At 38.5% G+C, this 17500-nt stretch overlaps 1 protein-coding gene across 6 annotated transcripts in view; it reads right to left on the bottom strand.

Moving 5' to 3' along the window:
- NAA15 (N(alpha)-acetyltransferase 15, NatA auxiliary subunit) overlaps positions 1–17500 on the bottom strand; it is a 70656-nt gene that overhangs the window by 13563 nt on the left and 39593 nt on the right. For 3 of the 6 annotated variants that reach the window (XM_023754439.1, XM_006081699.3, XM_014455201.2), the window contains 5 exons: positions 14615–14784; positions 12654–12806; positions 10463–10591; positions 8730–8943; positions 4846–5039 (listed from right to left, as the gene is read on the bottom strand). In XM_023754439.1, coding sequence (XP_023610207.1) covers positions 4846–5039; positions 8730–8943; positions 10463–10591; positions 12654–12806; positions 14615–14784 — 860 coding nt within the window. Of the gene's footprint in view, positions 1–4845; positions 5040–8729; positions 8944–10462; positions 10592–12653; positions 12807–14614; positions 14785–15692; positions 15791–17500 lie in introns of those variants that run through there. The other 3 variants (XM_023754452.1, XM_014455221.2, XM_023754462.1) reach the window with 3 other exon arrangements.

The following is a 17500-nucleotide window of genomic DNA, read 5'->3' as shown; positions in this document are numbered from 1 at the left end:
GGGCTCACCCAAGAATAGCTGTCATATTAAAATTCCCATAATCTGAAGAAGGGAGATTTTGGACTCTACAGTGGATTTTAACCATAGAGATTATATTACCTCTGGATAGAAACTATCCAACAAGTAAGGAAGAAAATACAATAAATACAACCAGGGAAAGAAAGACAGTAAGAGAAACAGGGAAGATAACCATTGAGGGGAAAAAGAAGGGAGATGTGAAATAGGATAAAGGGGTATGAAAAACACTGTAGAGATCATTACAGAATGAGTGAATATTGTTTTTTAACTCAAAGTGAGTATAATCAAGCTATTAAAAAAATAGTATAATATCCATTCTGTCTTGCTTTGTTCCACTACAAATTCTACAGAAATCCATATTTTTCAAATACCATATTAATGGTGAGATGGCATTTGAAAAAGATTGATATTTATAGAATTCTGTTTCTACCACGTTTTAGAAATTATATAAATGTCATATGAATTACATACTTGTAATCATTACTGGACAGGTATAATGTTTACTATATATCTGTGCTAGTTGTTATACTCTTAAACTGAATAGTAAGACAAGACTATTCTCTGTAAACTGGGGTAAGAGTGTAGAGCAATACCATATACATCAGAAGAGCACTGAACATCTGTGTTCTATATTTGCCCTCTTTCATCATAGAAGCGGTGACAATTTATCCTCATTGGAATATGGATTCGCCCTATCCACCCAACATGCACCTGCCAATTGTACACAAACTGGCCAAGGAAATTATTTCACAGCATTTAAAAATAAAGTTAAGCAATGAAGTGTTATCTATGGGAGTTGCCTTGTACCAGCAGGTAAAGCAGCTGGCATTATTCTGAAGGATACATGCTCTAAACCAGAAATCAATACATGGTACTACCACTCTAACAGCTACAGATACTAAGAAATAAAGGAGGAAATAGGGGCTATCATAAGTATACCTTTCTCACACATTTGTAAATATGTTACTTCTTATTCCCATGATTCTAAGTTCTACTGAGTTGGAATTTGTGGTATACAGTGAAGAAACATCTACCAAGGAAAGGAAAAGAACTGGAAACGGAAATTGCCACAGGTTTACATCAAGCTTTTCATGACTGAAATGAGGATCACTTAGATATGGCTGCTACTGAAACACAGAAACATCCCTGGCCGGTGTGGCTGTTGGTTAGAACATCATCCCGTGACCTGTTCAGGGACCATACCAGGGTACATATGGGAGGCAACCGATCAATGTTTCTCTCTCACATTATGTTTCTCTTTCTCTCTCTCTCAATCTCTCTCTCTAGAATCAATGAAAAACATATCCTCAGGTGAGGATTTAAAAAAAAAAGGGGGGGGGGACAAGGAATATAGGGAAGTTGAATAAATACAAGCATTATACTAACCAAAATCCCCTCAGACTCAGTTGGGGTCCCTATGTTTACTGAGTGGAGTAATGGATAGAATTGCCAGCATTATTCATACTCTTTTTTGCCTCAAAGAAAATTCACCTTCAGTCATGAAGATTTGAATTTAAAAAAATGTCGAATGTAACTGTATTGATGGTCAATGTAAGACATTTATTTGCAAGGGCAGTTTTGATCATATTAATTTACAAACTAACCTGAAATCTAATCTGTGTTAAAATACGTTGTGCAGGAGTATATCTCCCTACATTCTCAGCATAACAACAAAAAGTTTAAAAACTATTAAACTCTATACAGACAGAATACTAAGGACTCATTACCCCTGATAAGGAATGCGTGTGCGTGCACAATAGGGAAGAAAAATCCAGCTGAGATGAATGCTGGCTGAAGGCAAGGAGAGACATGGGAGGGGTGGTGCATGAGAGAACTCATAAATGCCAACTACTACCCAGTGACAGTTTGGAGAAACAAGAAACACAGTGTCCTCCAAGACTTTAGATTTTATATTCCATTAACTGAGTATGAAACTCACTAACTAAACCTCTTCCTATTTTCCTTTTCTCCTTAAAAGGAATTACTAACTTAGTAATGCTTTTATGTTATATATCAGTGGTTCTCAACCTTCTGGCCCTTTAAATACAGTTCCTCATGTTGTGACCCAACCATAAAATTATTTTCGTTGCTACTTCATAACTGTAATGTTGCTACTGTTATGAATCACAATGTAAATATCTGATATGCAGGATGGTCTTAGACGATCCCTGTGAAAGGGTCGTTCGACTGCCAAAGGGGTCGTGACCCACAGGTTGAGAACCACTGTTATATATCATCCTCAACTGGAGACACTAAACTTACCATTTATCACAGGTAAGAATGCTGAAATATAGGATCACAAAAAAGCAAACAGAGATCATAGGCCCAGACATGGCAGGTGCTTTTAAAGTGGCCTACAATGCCAGCTTTGGTTTTGACAGCTTGATGTAATTTGGCACTGCAACCACATTGAGGATATGGATAAATGTGGTTGATATTGGGGGGGGGGGGAGGGGGCGCATCTTGGAAGCAGTTATTCTAGGAAGAGTGTTATGTGCCTAATAGGTAAGAATAGTATATACTGAAGAACAGTCTATGAAACTGAGTCCCTTCCACCAGGCTTCTTCCAAATGAAGCACTTTCTGTAGACATTATTTTGTTCTGAGACTCTACAAGATTAGATTACAACTTGACATCTGGCCCAAAACCAGCCATAACAGGCTTGACACAAGGCAAACCCTATAGTCTATAAGGAGGCCTGGTACAGAATTCTGCTTTGTGGGGGTACTCAATCCAAATAGATCCTCTCTTTTAAGACCTATAATGCAAGATGTGAAGAGTTACAAAGAAAAAAGTCATTAAGGAAAGTCATGGGGTAGAGAGAAAGCAAGTAGAAAGAATAATGATGGCAGGCAGTCAGTTATGGTAGTAAAGTAGTGGTAATAAAGAAAGCTGAGGATAAAAGTGGAAAGCCCCTGAAGCTGATATTATCCCTGAATAACTTTGCAGCTCTCCATGAGGCCTAAAAGGTCGATTTTCTTTCTTTCTTTTTTTTAAATCCTCACTGGGAGAGTGAGGATATTGTTTCCATTCATTTCGAGAGAGTGGAAAGGGGAGGGGGGGGGGCAAGAGGTGGAGGGAGGGAGGGAGGGAAGGAGAGAGAGAGAGAAACATCCTTGTGAGCGAGACACATCCATTAGTTGGTTGCCTCCCACACGCACCCCAACCAGGGGCAGGGTTCAGACCTGCAACCCAGGTACGAGCCCTTGGCCGGAATCGAACCTGCGACCCTCTGGTGAGCAGGTCAATGCTCTAACCCCTAAGCAAAGCCAGCAAAAGCCTAAAAGGCCTAAAATTTTCTTTGTTTACTTACTTCCCTGTATACCCTTCAAATAAATTCCCCCAAACAATAAAAAAGTAACATCTTTTTTTTCCTAGAATATATACAATTATTCGTGAAAAGGTGTCAATATATATTTATGAAATCCAAGCTAGATTTCTATATAGTACTTAAATAGCAATAATGCTATATTACTGTCCATCTTCTCTGGTATACTTCTAAAACTATTTTCTAACTCTATTTGTTTGGTATTATAATTTTCCTTAGTTTTAAAGCATCCAACGATTTTTGAATTTTTACTTACTAGTAAGGCTAAAACTGAACCCTAGGGCAATGTCCTCATTACTATATTGCTTTAATATAAGAAATTATGCAATTACTTTTACATGGAGTAGGAAGATGTCAAGGGCCACAAGAGAAACTGCATAGGTATGTTATTAATCAAAATGGCTCATGTGACAATGAATAGCTTGTCTTGGTTTCAGCTAAGATATTAGGTTTAAATAACAAAGTCTAGCCCTGGCTGATTTGGCTCAATGGATAGAGCATGGGCCTGCGGACTGAAAGGTCCCAGGTTCGATTCTGGTCAAGGGCACATGCCCAGATTTCGGGCTCAGTACTCATTAGGGGGCATGCAGGAGGCAGCCGATCAATGATTCTCATCATTGATGTTTCTATCTCTCTCCCTCTCTGAAATCAATAAAAATATATTAAAAATAATAAATAAATAAATAGCAAAGTCCGATGAAGAAATACTGTAAACTGACAACATGGGTTAAAGATACACATATAAAACTCACTTTTTAACAAGCGATTCCCTATATAAAACCTTGCCAGTGTGGCTCAGAGGTTGCGTGTTGATCCATGAACAAAGAGGAAACCCGCTGATTCCCAGTCAGGGCACAGCCCAGGTTGCAGGCTTGTTACCAAGGTAAGGGGCTTACAAGAGGCAGCCAATTGATGTTTCTCTCTCATCAATGTTTCTATCTCTCTCCCTCTCCCTTCTTCTTAAAAAAAAAAAATCAATAAAAACGTATTTTTTAAAAAGCTGCCTAGATATAAAAGCATGCATGTTTCCACTTACAACAGACACTATATTCTTTATACATATATTTTCGCTAACCCTAACATCTCTTCCTAGTAGAGAATTCTTCTAGTCCCATTTTACAAATGAAAAAAAAAAAACACATCAGAGAGGTTAGACATAGGGTCCTAGACACACAGTGAAATGTAAGAACTGATATGTGGACCCAGATCAGAATGACTCAAAAGCCCAAACTTTCCACTACACCATCTAGACCAGCAGTCAACAACATTTCAGACCACCAGTTGGCGACTGCTGATCTAGACTACGCTGGATCAGGATCGTTATTTCAAGTTTTAAACGTGAAATGTGATCAAGGAAAAAAAAAAGGAAGATGACTAAACTGAAAAATAATTTTTTGCTCTAAAATCTATAACAAAATGATTGACTAAGATACTTTAAAACGACAATAGTTGGTCATGAAACTTCACGCAATTGTGCTATAAACACTAGTATCAAGTACCTTGGCCAGTTTCTCAGGGATAAGTTCTTCTTTTGGACCTCCAATTTCCTCATCATCGTCATCCTTCTTCTTTTTCTGATTTCTCTGCTGCTTTTCTTTTTCTGCATTTTTTTTCTCTTCCTCTAGCTGGGCTTTCTTTTGAGCTCTTCTTTGTTTATTACGTAGTTTCTTTAGTTCTTTGTCAGACATGTTTGCTGTAGGCAATAAGTGTTAATTAACAGAATTGTAAGCCTATTAATCAGATTAGTAATGATCAATTATTACTAAATATTCCCATACAAACTCCCATAAATATTACATTATCCATGTTTATATGCCAATGTGTACCTAGCCTTTTAATGGCTCCACAATTTGATAGAAAACCCTGTAACGGCTTAAAAAAATTTTTGAAAACAGAAGGAGACTTGGTGCTGTAACCACAGCAAAGCATAAAGTTCCTACAGCAATATTAAACTATGTAACAATTCTAGGAATATAACAAGCTCTTTCATATCTCTATGGTTTTGTACTATGCTTTCTCCTAGCCATGCCTTCTCTAACCTTGTCAAACTCATTCTCCATTCTGTGCTGCCACTGACAAATAAAGCATTGTTGCTTTATTTGATTAATAACAGAATGGGGCAAAAGTAGGTTTACAGTTGTTCGTATGGAAAATAAAATTATTAATAAGTAATAATACAAGAATACAGTTTCATGTAATCACAACAACAGTAAGCCTACTTTTCCCCACCCTGTATTTTGCTTGTCACAAAACTTGATGAATACATCTGTTTCTGATTTAGACTGAGCAACTTGGTGGCAGAGACCGCGTCTTATTTGTAATCTTTGTATTCTCAGGGCCTCACAGCATACCAAAATACACAAAAAACACGAAATATTTGCTGATGAACTAATGGTAAATTAAAAAATGACAATGAGCCTTAGCTGGTTTGGCTCAGTGGACAGAGGGTCGGACTGTGGACTGAAGGGTCGCAAGTTAGATTCCGATCAAGGGCAAATACAAAGAACCATCCTAAAATGAATGTGTAAAGTATATGTATACATAAAGCTCTGGAAATTAAAAATTGTGTATAAAGGAAACTGCACCTTTCATAGGGATAACCATTTGAAAGGAGATAACCTTTGGGTAGGAGGAAAGTGAAAGGAGATTTCTCATATTTGTTAAGGATATTTCTGAATTGTTTCAATGTTGTATACTTAATTGTGTATTATTTGTACAATATGAGGAAGAGTAGAAAGCCAGGATGTGTGAACAAAAAAGTCAGGGGATCTCAGCTCTCAGCTTCAACTGTAAATTGTCCTGTAGAATCTTACTGGTATCTTTTTTGTACTTGAAGAAACAACAGGTAGCAACAGATTCTAGTGAAATCTGTACAATGATTTCAATGTGTGACCTTAGAACTTTCTAAACTGTTCTTGCCTAACAGGAAATAAAATTTAATAATGAATTAACAACAACAAAAATCCAAAGTTATTTAGCAGTAGGATATACAATGCAACCAACTGTAACATAAGAGAAATAAATTTAGGATTGAAGAAAAAAATCTGACACACTCTTTATGCCTCAACTCCTGTAACATTTTTGTCATGAGTCACAAAGTATTTGGACGTACAATTAATTTATATCTTTCTACATGTATGCTAGATCATTTTCATTCTGAGGTTATTTTCCAAATAATCATCTAAGCAAGATTTCTCCCTACATATACTGACACCCTGCCATGAAAAAGGCATGTTGCCCTAACCAGTTTGGCTCAGTGGATAGAGCATCAGCCTGTGGACTGAAAGGTCCCAGGTTCGATTCTGGTCAAGGGCATGTACCTTGGTTGCGGGCACATCCCCAGTAGGAGGTGTGCAGGAGGCAGCTGATCGATGTTTCTCTCCCATCGATATTTCTAACTCTCTATCCCTCTCCCTTCCTCTCTGTAAAAAATCAATAAAATATATTTTTTTAAAAAAAGGCATGTTAAGCCTGGCCGGTATGGCTCAGTAGTTGAGTGTCAACATATAAACCAGAAGAAGGGCATGGTTCGATTCCTGGTCAGGGGACATGCCCGGGTTGCGAGTGTGCAGGAGGCAGGTGATCAAGGATTCTCTCTCATCATTGATGTTTCTATCTCTCTCTCTCCTTCTCCCTTCCTCTCTGAAATCAATAAAAATATATAATTTTTAAAAAGGCATATTAAAAACTGGTCAAATGATAAGTCACTGAACAATTTTAGTAGCTTAATTCCAAGCTGGCTTTTAATTTTCAAGCAATATTCATCTTTTAGTAGGTTAATTACAAATTATTAAAAAGAGGAATAACTAGCCCTAACTGGTTTGGCTCAGTGGATAGAGCATTGGCCTGTAGACTGAAAGGTCCCAGGTTCGATTCTGGTCAAGGTCATGTACCTTGGTTGCAGACACATCCCCAGTAGGGAGTGTGCAGGAGGCAGCTGGTCGATGTTAATCTCTCATTGATGTTTCTAACTCTCTATCCCTCTCCCTTCTCTGTAAAAAAAATCAATGAAATATAAATATATCTTTAAAAGGGGGTCTGGCTCTTTAAAAAAAATAAGAGGAATAACTAGACATACTGGCAGTCAATATTAATGTAGAATGCCAACATTATTTATATAGTTAGCAATTTACAGTACTGGAGCTAGCAATTTACAATATTGAATAAACCAATTATTAAATGTAAAACTCACGGAAGTAAACTTCTTAAAAGCTAATGATCAGTTACAAATTAAATTCTTACTTAACTTTTGAAAGTATAAACAGTATTTTTTCTTTTTTTAAAAATATATTTTTAGTGATTTTAGAGAGGAAGGGAGAGAATCATTGATCGGCTGCCTCCTGCAGGCCCCAACTGAGGATTGAGCCCACAACCCAGGGATGTGTCCTTGACCTGAACCAAACCTGGGGCCCTTCAGTCCGCAGGCAGATGCTCTATCCATTAAGCAAAACAGGCTAGGGCAGTGGTCAGCAAACTCATTAGTCAACAGAGCCAAATATCAACAGTACAACGATTGAAATTTCTTTTGAGAGCCAAATTTTTTAAACTTCAACTATATAGGTAGGTACATTGTTGTTAACTTAATTAGGGTACTCCTAAGGCTTAGGAAGAGCCACACTCAAGGGGCCAAAGAGCCGCATGTGGCTCGAGAGCCGCAGTTTGCCGACCACGGGGCTAAGGGAACAGTATTTTTCTTTTGTTGCTTAGAGAAATTCACAAAAGTGACTGTCATCATTTTCTAAGCATGTATACCTTCAGTATCCTCTGGATCCCCCCCAGATATAAAAATCCCCGGATATTGAAGTCCATTATATAATGAAGCAGTATTTGCATATAGGCTACAACATGGTATAACCAAACATCACTTCATTTACATGGGTTCAGTATAGTGCTTGGCACGTGATAAATTCAAGTTTTACTATTTGAAACTTTCTGGGATCTCCCACTTATTTATTTGTTTATTTATTTTAATTCTCACCCAAGGATATGATCCTATTGATTTTTATAGAGAGAGGAAGGGGGAGAGAGAGAGAAACACCAATGTGAGAAACATTGATTGGTTGCCTCCTGTGCACCTGACTGGAGATTGAACCTACAATCCATTTATGTGCCCTGACAAGGAATCAAATCCAGGACCTTTTTTAACATGGGATGATGCTCCAACCAAATAAGCAACCCAGCCAGGGCCCCCTTCATTATTTTCAACCCATGTTTGGTTGAATCCACAGATGGAAAACCCACAGATGTGAAGGGCTAGTTATAATATCTTCCCAGAGAATGCTTAAGAAACTGCTCAGGAAAAATTTATATATTACACAAAAACATAAATACACATACTCATACCACAGCAAACAATAAGAGTTCTTTGTATATCATACCATACCTGTATCAGCTTCACGTTCTTTATTCTCATCTGTAAGGGGGTTGTCATGAAGCTTCAAATAGATCTCTATAGCAATTCTTGCTGCCTTGAAGTAAAATGGATGCTGTCGAAGTACATCTTCTAGTTTTAATAAGTCCACATATGATCTAAGGGTAATCTTCCTCATACAGTATGTATGAAAGTCAAACTGGTCATCAGTGATTTCTATAAAATGCTAACAAAATTGTCTTTTTTATTATACTGAAATAGAGCAATACCAAAGAAAACAACAAAACTCAAAGCCTTGGAATTACCTATGTCCTAAGCATAAAATCATTAGTAAAATAACATAAAAAGTTACAATCATTCAATATACTAAACACTTTGCAAATAAGCAAATATAATTGGCCATCACCAATTAGCAAAACATATGGCACATACAAAGCACTGAATTACTTGTTGGATGAAAAGGAAACACAATGCTTTAAAACATATTTATTCCTTCTTTAATTATCCTATATAATAAAGAGCTAATATGCTAATTAGACTAAATAGCAGGACAACCGTCCAGCCTCTAGTACTTAAATAAAGCTATCATGACAAATCAAACAGTATACATAATGATGTAATATAGTAAGATTTGCATAAACATTCAGTTTTTACATTTAGAACAATTTGCTAAGTATTATAATATTCAGTATCTGGTAACTTTTATAAGGATACAAATCTGAATGCTATGAAATAGTAATGCTAGTATGTAGAAATCAATTAGAAAGTAAATCAAGCAATCAGAAACTAACACAATTCAACTAAGCTCTGGGGTTCTCTACTTAACGAAACAAGCATGAAATTATATAACCTATTTTTATCTGGAAATAAAACACAAAAAATAATCAAAAGTGAAGAGGACTACAAAAACAATGAATTTATAAAAAATGAGGCATTACATAGGCTATTCAAATATTGTAAAAAGGCTTCTAAGCTCCCATCCCATAAATGTCAAAGGGAATATGGTATCCCTAATCAAATCTATGACAAACAGGTTTCTAGGATAACTTAATGAACTTTGTGTTATTAAAGGAACAGCAGCTATTTCAAAGAAACATTAAAAAAATCAATGAAAACACAAGATACAAACTTTCCATAAATACTTTTACATGAACTCTTGCAGGAGGAGTAGACAATGGGAAAGTCTGCAGAAAATGCAGTCTATAATATCCTACCTAATAAAAGAGTAATATGCAAATTAACCATCACTCCAACACAAAAGATGGCAGCACCCAGTCCTCTCAGCCCCGCTGGAGTCCTCCAAGTCTGGCGGGCGGCCGCTGAGAACAGAGCCTGCTTGGTTGTCGCCCGCAGTGACCCGGGAGCGGCCACGCAAGACCCGCAGACAGCGCACAGTAGGGCCTGCTTGACCGTCTCCCACAGCAACCCAGGAGCAGCCAAGTGGGCCCCGCAGACAGCAGAGAACCACAAGGAGTGGGCCTAAGCTGTCAGTAGGACATCCCCTGAGGGCTCCCTGATTGGAGAGGGTGCAGGTTGGGCTGAGAGATCCCCATCCACCCCCTATGCATGAATTCCATGCACTGGACCTCTAGTTTCCATTATAAAAACTGAAAAATGTAAATACTAATATTTAGAAATCACTTACTTTAACTTATAAAGAGAAAAGAAAAAACAATAGGATTTACCCCAAATCTTTAATATTTAAGAGAATTAAAATAAAAAACTCATATGTTCAGGGTACTTACTCTTTCAATTTCATGACATTTCTTAAGTGCTTCACCAAATTTATTCATTGTCTTATAAGCCTGGGCACATTCTGTCTGGAACCACATGCACTGCATTTCATTCAAATTCTCTACCGCTGATGTTCCTTCCTATGTGAAAATCACACATATTCAAGAACATTTCTTACCTAATACATTACTCTACCACAGGATTTCAGAAAAAGATGGTCAAATAATCTGAATTCTTTTAAAATCATTTTCTGTTTTTTAACCCATTCTCAGATTAAGAGGGAATAAAATGTGAAAGAAACTGAAATTATATATATATATATATTGAAATTATATTTCTAACCACAGAAAAAATACGTACCTTTGTAAACAACTAATCAAAATCTACACTAAGACAAAGATGCTAATTGACCATACCCTTCACTACACACACCAGCCAATCAGAATGACTATATGCAGATTAACCCAACCAAGATGGTGGTTAATTTGCATATGCCGGCTGGGAGCGAAGACTGAAGACAATGTAGAAGGAAGCCAAGTGCTGCAGAAGGGAGCAAAGTAGAGGCAGCAGAGACAGGAACGGAGAAGGCGGCGGAGGTGGGAGGCAGGAGCGGAGCCAGGGTGCTGCGGGCAGTGGGGGTGCAGGGGCAGCGGTGGGAGACAGGAGGCAGCGGGGAGGCAGAATAGGCCCTTGACGTCAGGGAGGGGCGGGATCTGAGCACTTGGCGCAGAGGGATAGGACAGGCTCCATGGGAGGAACAGAGTGGAGCTGTGCTCACACTCGGCCTCAGACTTCAGTTTCCTGGTGTGTCAGGTGGCCCTCCCCGCCTTCACCGGGTTGCAAGGTTCAGCTCAAAAGACTGAGAGCCTCCAGGGTGGTTGGGTAGGCAGTTGGGGGGGGAGGGGAGGGTGAGGCCGGTGGGCGAGCAGATTGGCTGGAGGTGGGGTAGCAGAGCTCCCGGACTGATTGGATTTGACAGAGCAAGGCTAACCTTTGAGAGGTGGGAGGGGGAGTATAAGGGAGTGTGCACTCGAGTGTGCCACCAGCCTGCTGGCTTTACTCTTGCACAGCAACTGTGGTGGCAGCGGCGGTTACTACCCGAACCCAGGCGGAGCAGAGGCCAGTGGAGCAGAAGGACATCCCGGCATCCCGATACCAGATGGCGTGGCCTGCAGGTCATGGCCAAAGGGGAGGGCACCAAGAGCGGCTCTTCAATGGGGCTGCTGCCTACAGGCATCCTCCAAGTGGGTGAACGCCAGGCCCAGGGAAGGTGGGAACCTGGCATCCGGTGGAGGGCAAGGGGCGGGAGCGTCCACGGAGCATGCGAGGTGTTGGGGGCGGTGGACATGGCCCTGATGGCAGGCTAGGCCTAGGGGACCCTACACGCTCACGATTTAATCATGCGCTGGGCCTCTAGTATCTATATAATTGGGGTTGGAGAGTAACTTAAGAAACAGAACACTAGGCACATAGCAGGTACTCGATTTATATTAATTTCCTTCAGCCCTAAAAAAATTAATCTGAACATCCATCAATATAAATCAGAGTTAAAAAACCCATTGTACAACCATCTAAAAGGTAATAATGTTTTATACTAACATTGATTTGTTTTTTGTTGATAAGGTGATTTAATTAAAATCCTATTTTGATGTTAAAAATATTAGAAAATGCCCAGCCAGTGTTGCTCAGTGGTTGAGTATTGACTATGAACCAGAAGTTCACAGTCCAATTCCAGGTCAGGAATCCTGCCTGGGTTGCAGGCTCGATCCCCAGTAAGGGGCATGCAGAAGGCAGCCGATCAATGGTTTTATCTCATCATTCATCTCTCTCTCTCTTTCTCTTTCTCTCACTCTCTCTTTCAAATCAATAAAAATATATATATTTTAAATATATATTAGAACCAAACTTTGAAAATAAGTAAGGTATACAAGTATGAACTGGTTTTTTTAAAATATATTTTATTGATTTTTTACAGAGAGGAAGGAAGAGGGATAGAGGGTTAGAAACATCGATGAGAGAGAAATGTTGATCAGCTGCCTCCTGCACACCTCCTACTGGGGATGTGCCTGCAACCAAGGTACATGCCCTTCACCAGAATTGAACCTGGGACCCTTGAGTCCCCAAGCCGACGCTCTATCCATTGGGCCAAACCGGTTAGGGCTGAACTGTTTATTCTTAAGTAAGAATATTAGCTGTACAAACCCTTGTAAACTTGGAGCACATTTCTTCAGCCTCCTTTATCAGATTGGCTTTTAGCATATATTTTGCACACTTGGAGTTGATAAATCTGTCTGCTGTGTCCAAAGCCTGGGCCTCATCCATCCATCTCGCAGCTTCTTTAATATTCCCAGCATGCTTACAGGGTACAAAAACAAAATAAACCCGTCAGTATGCTAATATTCCTATGCAAGTAATTAGTTACCTATTGATATATGACTGAAACCACAAATGAAAGAAAGGTATTCTTCTGACTAATCAGTGCAGATGCATAAATTCTGCTATAAGTTCTGATACCTTTCTGACCATGAAGAGTAAAGACTCTCTAATAGTAAAGACTTATTTTAATACTAGAGGTCCAGTGCACTAAATTAGTGCACAGGTTGGGTGGGTGGGGTGGGGTGGAGGGAGGGAGGGTGGCCCTCAGCCCAGCCTGCACACTCTCCAATCCAGGACCACTGGCTCTTAACCGCTCGTCTGCCTGCCTACCTGCCTGATTGCCCCTAACACTCTGCCTGCCTGCTGATCGCCCTAACCCTAACTTCTCCCCCTACTGGCCCTGATCGCCCCCTAAACTGCTCCCCCTGCTGGCCCTGATCGCCCCTAACCCACCTTCTGGCCTCCGCCCCCACACCTGGGACCCCAGGATTCCCCTCCCCCCAGCCAGTTGTAGGGCACCCCAGGGACCCGGGCTTCCCCTCCCTCTGGCCGGCTAGAGGCACCCAGGACCTGGTCCGGCTTCACCCAGGGCCGGCCGCAGCCACAGGGGACCGTGGGAGGGCGACTTCGCCTGGGCCACAAGCGCAGGCACCCAGGACCACAGGGTGGGCGGCTTGTCCCTCTCCCAGGCCACAGGCGCAGGTGCTGGTGCCTGGGACCGCAGGGTGGGAGGCTTGTCCCTCTCCTGGGCCACAGCCTGGCTGGTCCCCATTCCTCTCTCATGAGCTCATTGTGCCTGGCTGGTCCCCATTCCTCTCTCCCCAGTGTTGAGTGTCTGAAACATTACGATGTGATGGTGTGAGGGCGTGATGACCATTTGCATATTCGCTCTTTATTATATAGGATTATTGACTACTATTATAACTTCATTGCCAACAATATTATCTAGCACACAGTGAATACTCAAAAGTAATGGTTGAATCAAAGAATAAATAATAATTGAAATATTTAAGTGAAAACAACATAATTAAATGTAAAGGTCATACTGGTAAAAGGCAAAGGGATGACCAATTTCTACCCAAAGGAACCATTGAAACTGATTAGGATCATTAGTGAACATTCCACAGTGATCCTCACTCTAGTTCAACTAACTAGTCCATTTGGCAAAGCCACAAAACTAATGAACATAACCTAGATTTGAAAAGTGCTTTTAAAACATGACTTAATTTCTTTATTTTTGGTAAATAAATTATTGGTTTACAAGCTCTTCCCCAGTAAGTTTTATTACTAAATTATATTTGTGTATTAATATAATTTATTTTAAGATGATACTAAAACATATGATTAGAAATTCTCATACCAAGACCCAAGAATTGAGGAGGCAAAAGATATATGTAAAATTCAGAATAGAATCTTTAGTTTAATTTCATTAACATTACCAGATACTGACATATGATCAAACTCAAATGTTAACAGAAACAAGTATTTCACAGCAAATATAATTACTTTTGATTACCTACACTCTTACTACTTAAAACCAAGAAAATAACCAGATACATATATGTGTGAGAATGTATGAAAATATATAATAACCACATATAAATAACCATATATGTGTCTATATATATATAGATATGAGTGATCCAATTAGCATGACCATGACAAGTGTAACAGTAATCAGACTAAGAATGTACTATGCTTGTTACTTCATGTTTTATGAGCTGTCAAATAGTCAGTTATTGTTCTTATAGTACTCTATAAGAAAAAAAAAAGGAATAGATTTTTACCTTATAGATTTTAGCTTTCACAAGAAAGAGTTCTATCAACGTAGGTGTACTTTCAATAGCAGTATTTATGTATTCAAGAGCAATAGGTGGCTGACCAATTTTGTCATAATGTTGAGCCAAGTAGTACTGAACCCAAAGTAATGTGGTTGGCGGTTCCTCTTTTCCATCATCTTTAAAAAGTAGGGGAAGCAGGTGGAAGAGGAAAGAAACCAAGATTAGTCATTATACATATACATATTATTTATTTATTTATTTATATATATATATATATATATATATATATATATATATATATATATCAATCAAGAGGATACCCACCTCAAAATGGGCATTCTATCTTTATTAATAAAGAAATAGTTTGAACCATGTCACTTATGTAGCTAGCTATAAAATTACCCCTAAATGTACTAGTATAAGATCTTTGGATGGGATCACACTTTCTATTTTGTATCACTACAGCACCTCCTGCCCAATGCCTTGCATTTAGTAAGAACTTTACATAATAAACATGGTGGGTAAATAAAATCAAATATATATTACCTAAAGGAAACTGAAAGGGGTGGGGAAAGACCAGTTGTACTAGAACTATGAGTGTATTGACCAGGAATTTATATATGAGAAAAGAAAAAAAGGCAAAAGAAATTTTCCATTAATGTGAAGTTAAAAAAAAAAAAAAGAACATGGCCAACTGTTTAATTGGTTTTCTCACTATGTACTAAACTATACATATATATATATATTTATGATGTGGTTATTTTAAATTCTGGTGATTATAATATTCTTAATATATTTTAATATTATGGTGAATATGCAACAATTCATAATTGGGGTAGAATAAAAACTATACCCCCAAAAAAAGATAAGTGAAAATACTTACTCTATTTCATAATTTAATTTTTATATACTCATAAGAAAATGTGTAAGTTAAATACACAACCCACACATTAAAAAGTGCTTTTTATAACACAAATTTCTAAAATCAGAGAATTGTTCTTTGCTTTCGAAGAAAGCAACAGATTGCTTATTTTTTTCCTGGTAAAAGTAGGATGGCTCAGTGGACAAACAATAGGAGTGGAACTCACCAACTCCCGATATGATAGATCTGCAACTAAATGCTGCATATTCTTGGGCATTTCATTGAACCTCTTCCACATTTGTAAAATATGTAGAAAAATGCTGATAATCAAAGGAATATTATGATGATTAACCAATGAAACCATGGCAACGCCTTCTAAATAGTATTAAAATTAACCTGAGACCTAGAAATTATGATCAAACCAACAGCAATGAGCACCCCAGTTCCCATACTGGGTTTTCCTACTGCAAGAACCAGGGCTCCTTGGGAAAAAACAATTGATTCCAGGTCCATTATGGACAGTGTACAGGATAAACTGGAAAAAGAAAATTGCAAGGAAGCTATCAAGTACTACCATGGTATAAGAAGGCTGGAACCATTGAAACTGCAATGACTTGCCCCAGCTGATTTGGCTCAGTGGATAAGAGCATCAGCCTGTAGACTGAAGGGCCCTGGGTTCGATTCCAGTCAAGGGCACATGCCCCGGTTGTGGGCTTGAATCTCAGTAAGGGGTGTGTGTGTAGGAGGCAAATAATCAATGATTCTCTCTCATCCTTGATGTTCCTATCTTTATTTCCCTCTCCTTTCCTCTCTGAAATCAATAAAAATATATTTTGAAATTGCAAAGACTTAAAACAGCAAATATGTTTAAATCCAGGAATTCATAATACCTTTAAAACATGTACTAGCCATATTTGAAGGATGTTAGTAACCCAATTCATTATTTTGAAAACTGGTAAAAAACGGGGGGAAAAAAAGGTAGAAGAGGCAGGGAGAAAAAGCAGCATGTATCTTGTTTTTCCTATGAAATATTGGATAAGCACAAATAGATTGAAAAAATTTCTTTTAAGGTAACAAAAATGAATGATAGAATATAAAGTTTATAATTTCTACCAGTTGCTAACATGTATAACAAATACTACATGTCTCTTGATGGAAGAACATACCACCACCCATGAAATAATCCTGCCCACTGCTCTTCTGATAAAAACAAAACAAAAGCAAACAATGCCCCCCCCTCCGAAACTTTAAATCTCATCAAGCCTCTGTCTATTAGAAGTTTCTGTGATGATGGACATGTCCTGTATCTGCCCTGTCCAATATGGTAGGCAGTCACTTCAGATGGCTATTGAGCAGCATTTAAAATGAGGCTATTGCAACTGAGGAATTGAATTTTTAATTTTTTATAGCCAGACTGTAGAAAAACTCAAGCATATCTGATTTCTTTAACAAGTTACAGGAAGAAGAGAAGATAGAAGAAAAGCCTATAGAATAAAAGAGAGTTAAGAGACATATTAACAGCCCTGGCCAGTTTGGCTCAGTGGATAGAGTGTCAGCCTGCGGACTGAGGGGTCCTGGGTTCGATTCTGGTCAAGGGCACATGCCCAGATTGTGGGCTCCATCCTCAGTGGGGGGCGTGTAGGAGGCAGCCGATCCATGAACTTCTCTATGATTCTCTCTCTCCCTTCCTCTCTGAAATTAATAAAAATATATTTTTTTTAAAAAAGAGACATATCAACCAAATTCAAAGTACAGAATTCATCTGGATCTTCATTCAAACTAACATGAAAAACAAAAAGAAAAAAAAAATGATGTGTCTAAGATAACTGGAAATGTAAGCATGGACCTTTTTTTCTTTGATATTAAGGAAATATTAATGTTCAGGTGTGGTGATGATACTATGGCCATGATCTTTAGAATATTAAAATAATTCATCAATGAAATTATGTGATGTTTGGGATTTGCTTCATAATAACATGGCAGTAGAAGGAAATAGGTAAGAATATAAATGAAAAAAGTTTGGCCAGGAG

The sequence above is a fragment of the Myotis lucifugus genome, unplaced genomic scaffold (genome assembly GCF_000147115.1).
Source record: "Myotis lucifugus unplaced genomic scaffold, Myoluc2.0 scaffold_1, whole genome shotgun sequence".
In the NCBI taxonomy this organism is placed as follows: domain Eukaryota; kingdom Metazoa; phylum Chordata; class Mammalia; order Chiroptera; family Vespertilionidae; genus Myotis; species Myotis lucifugus.
This window is presented reverse-complemented; position numbering and strand designations above follow the sequence as displayed.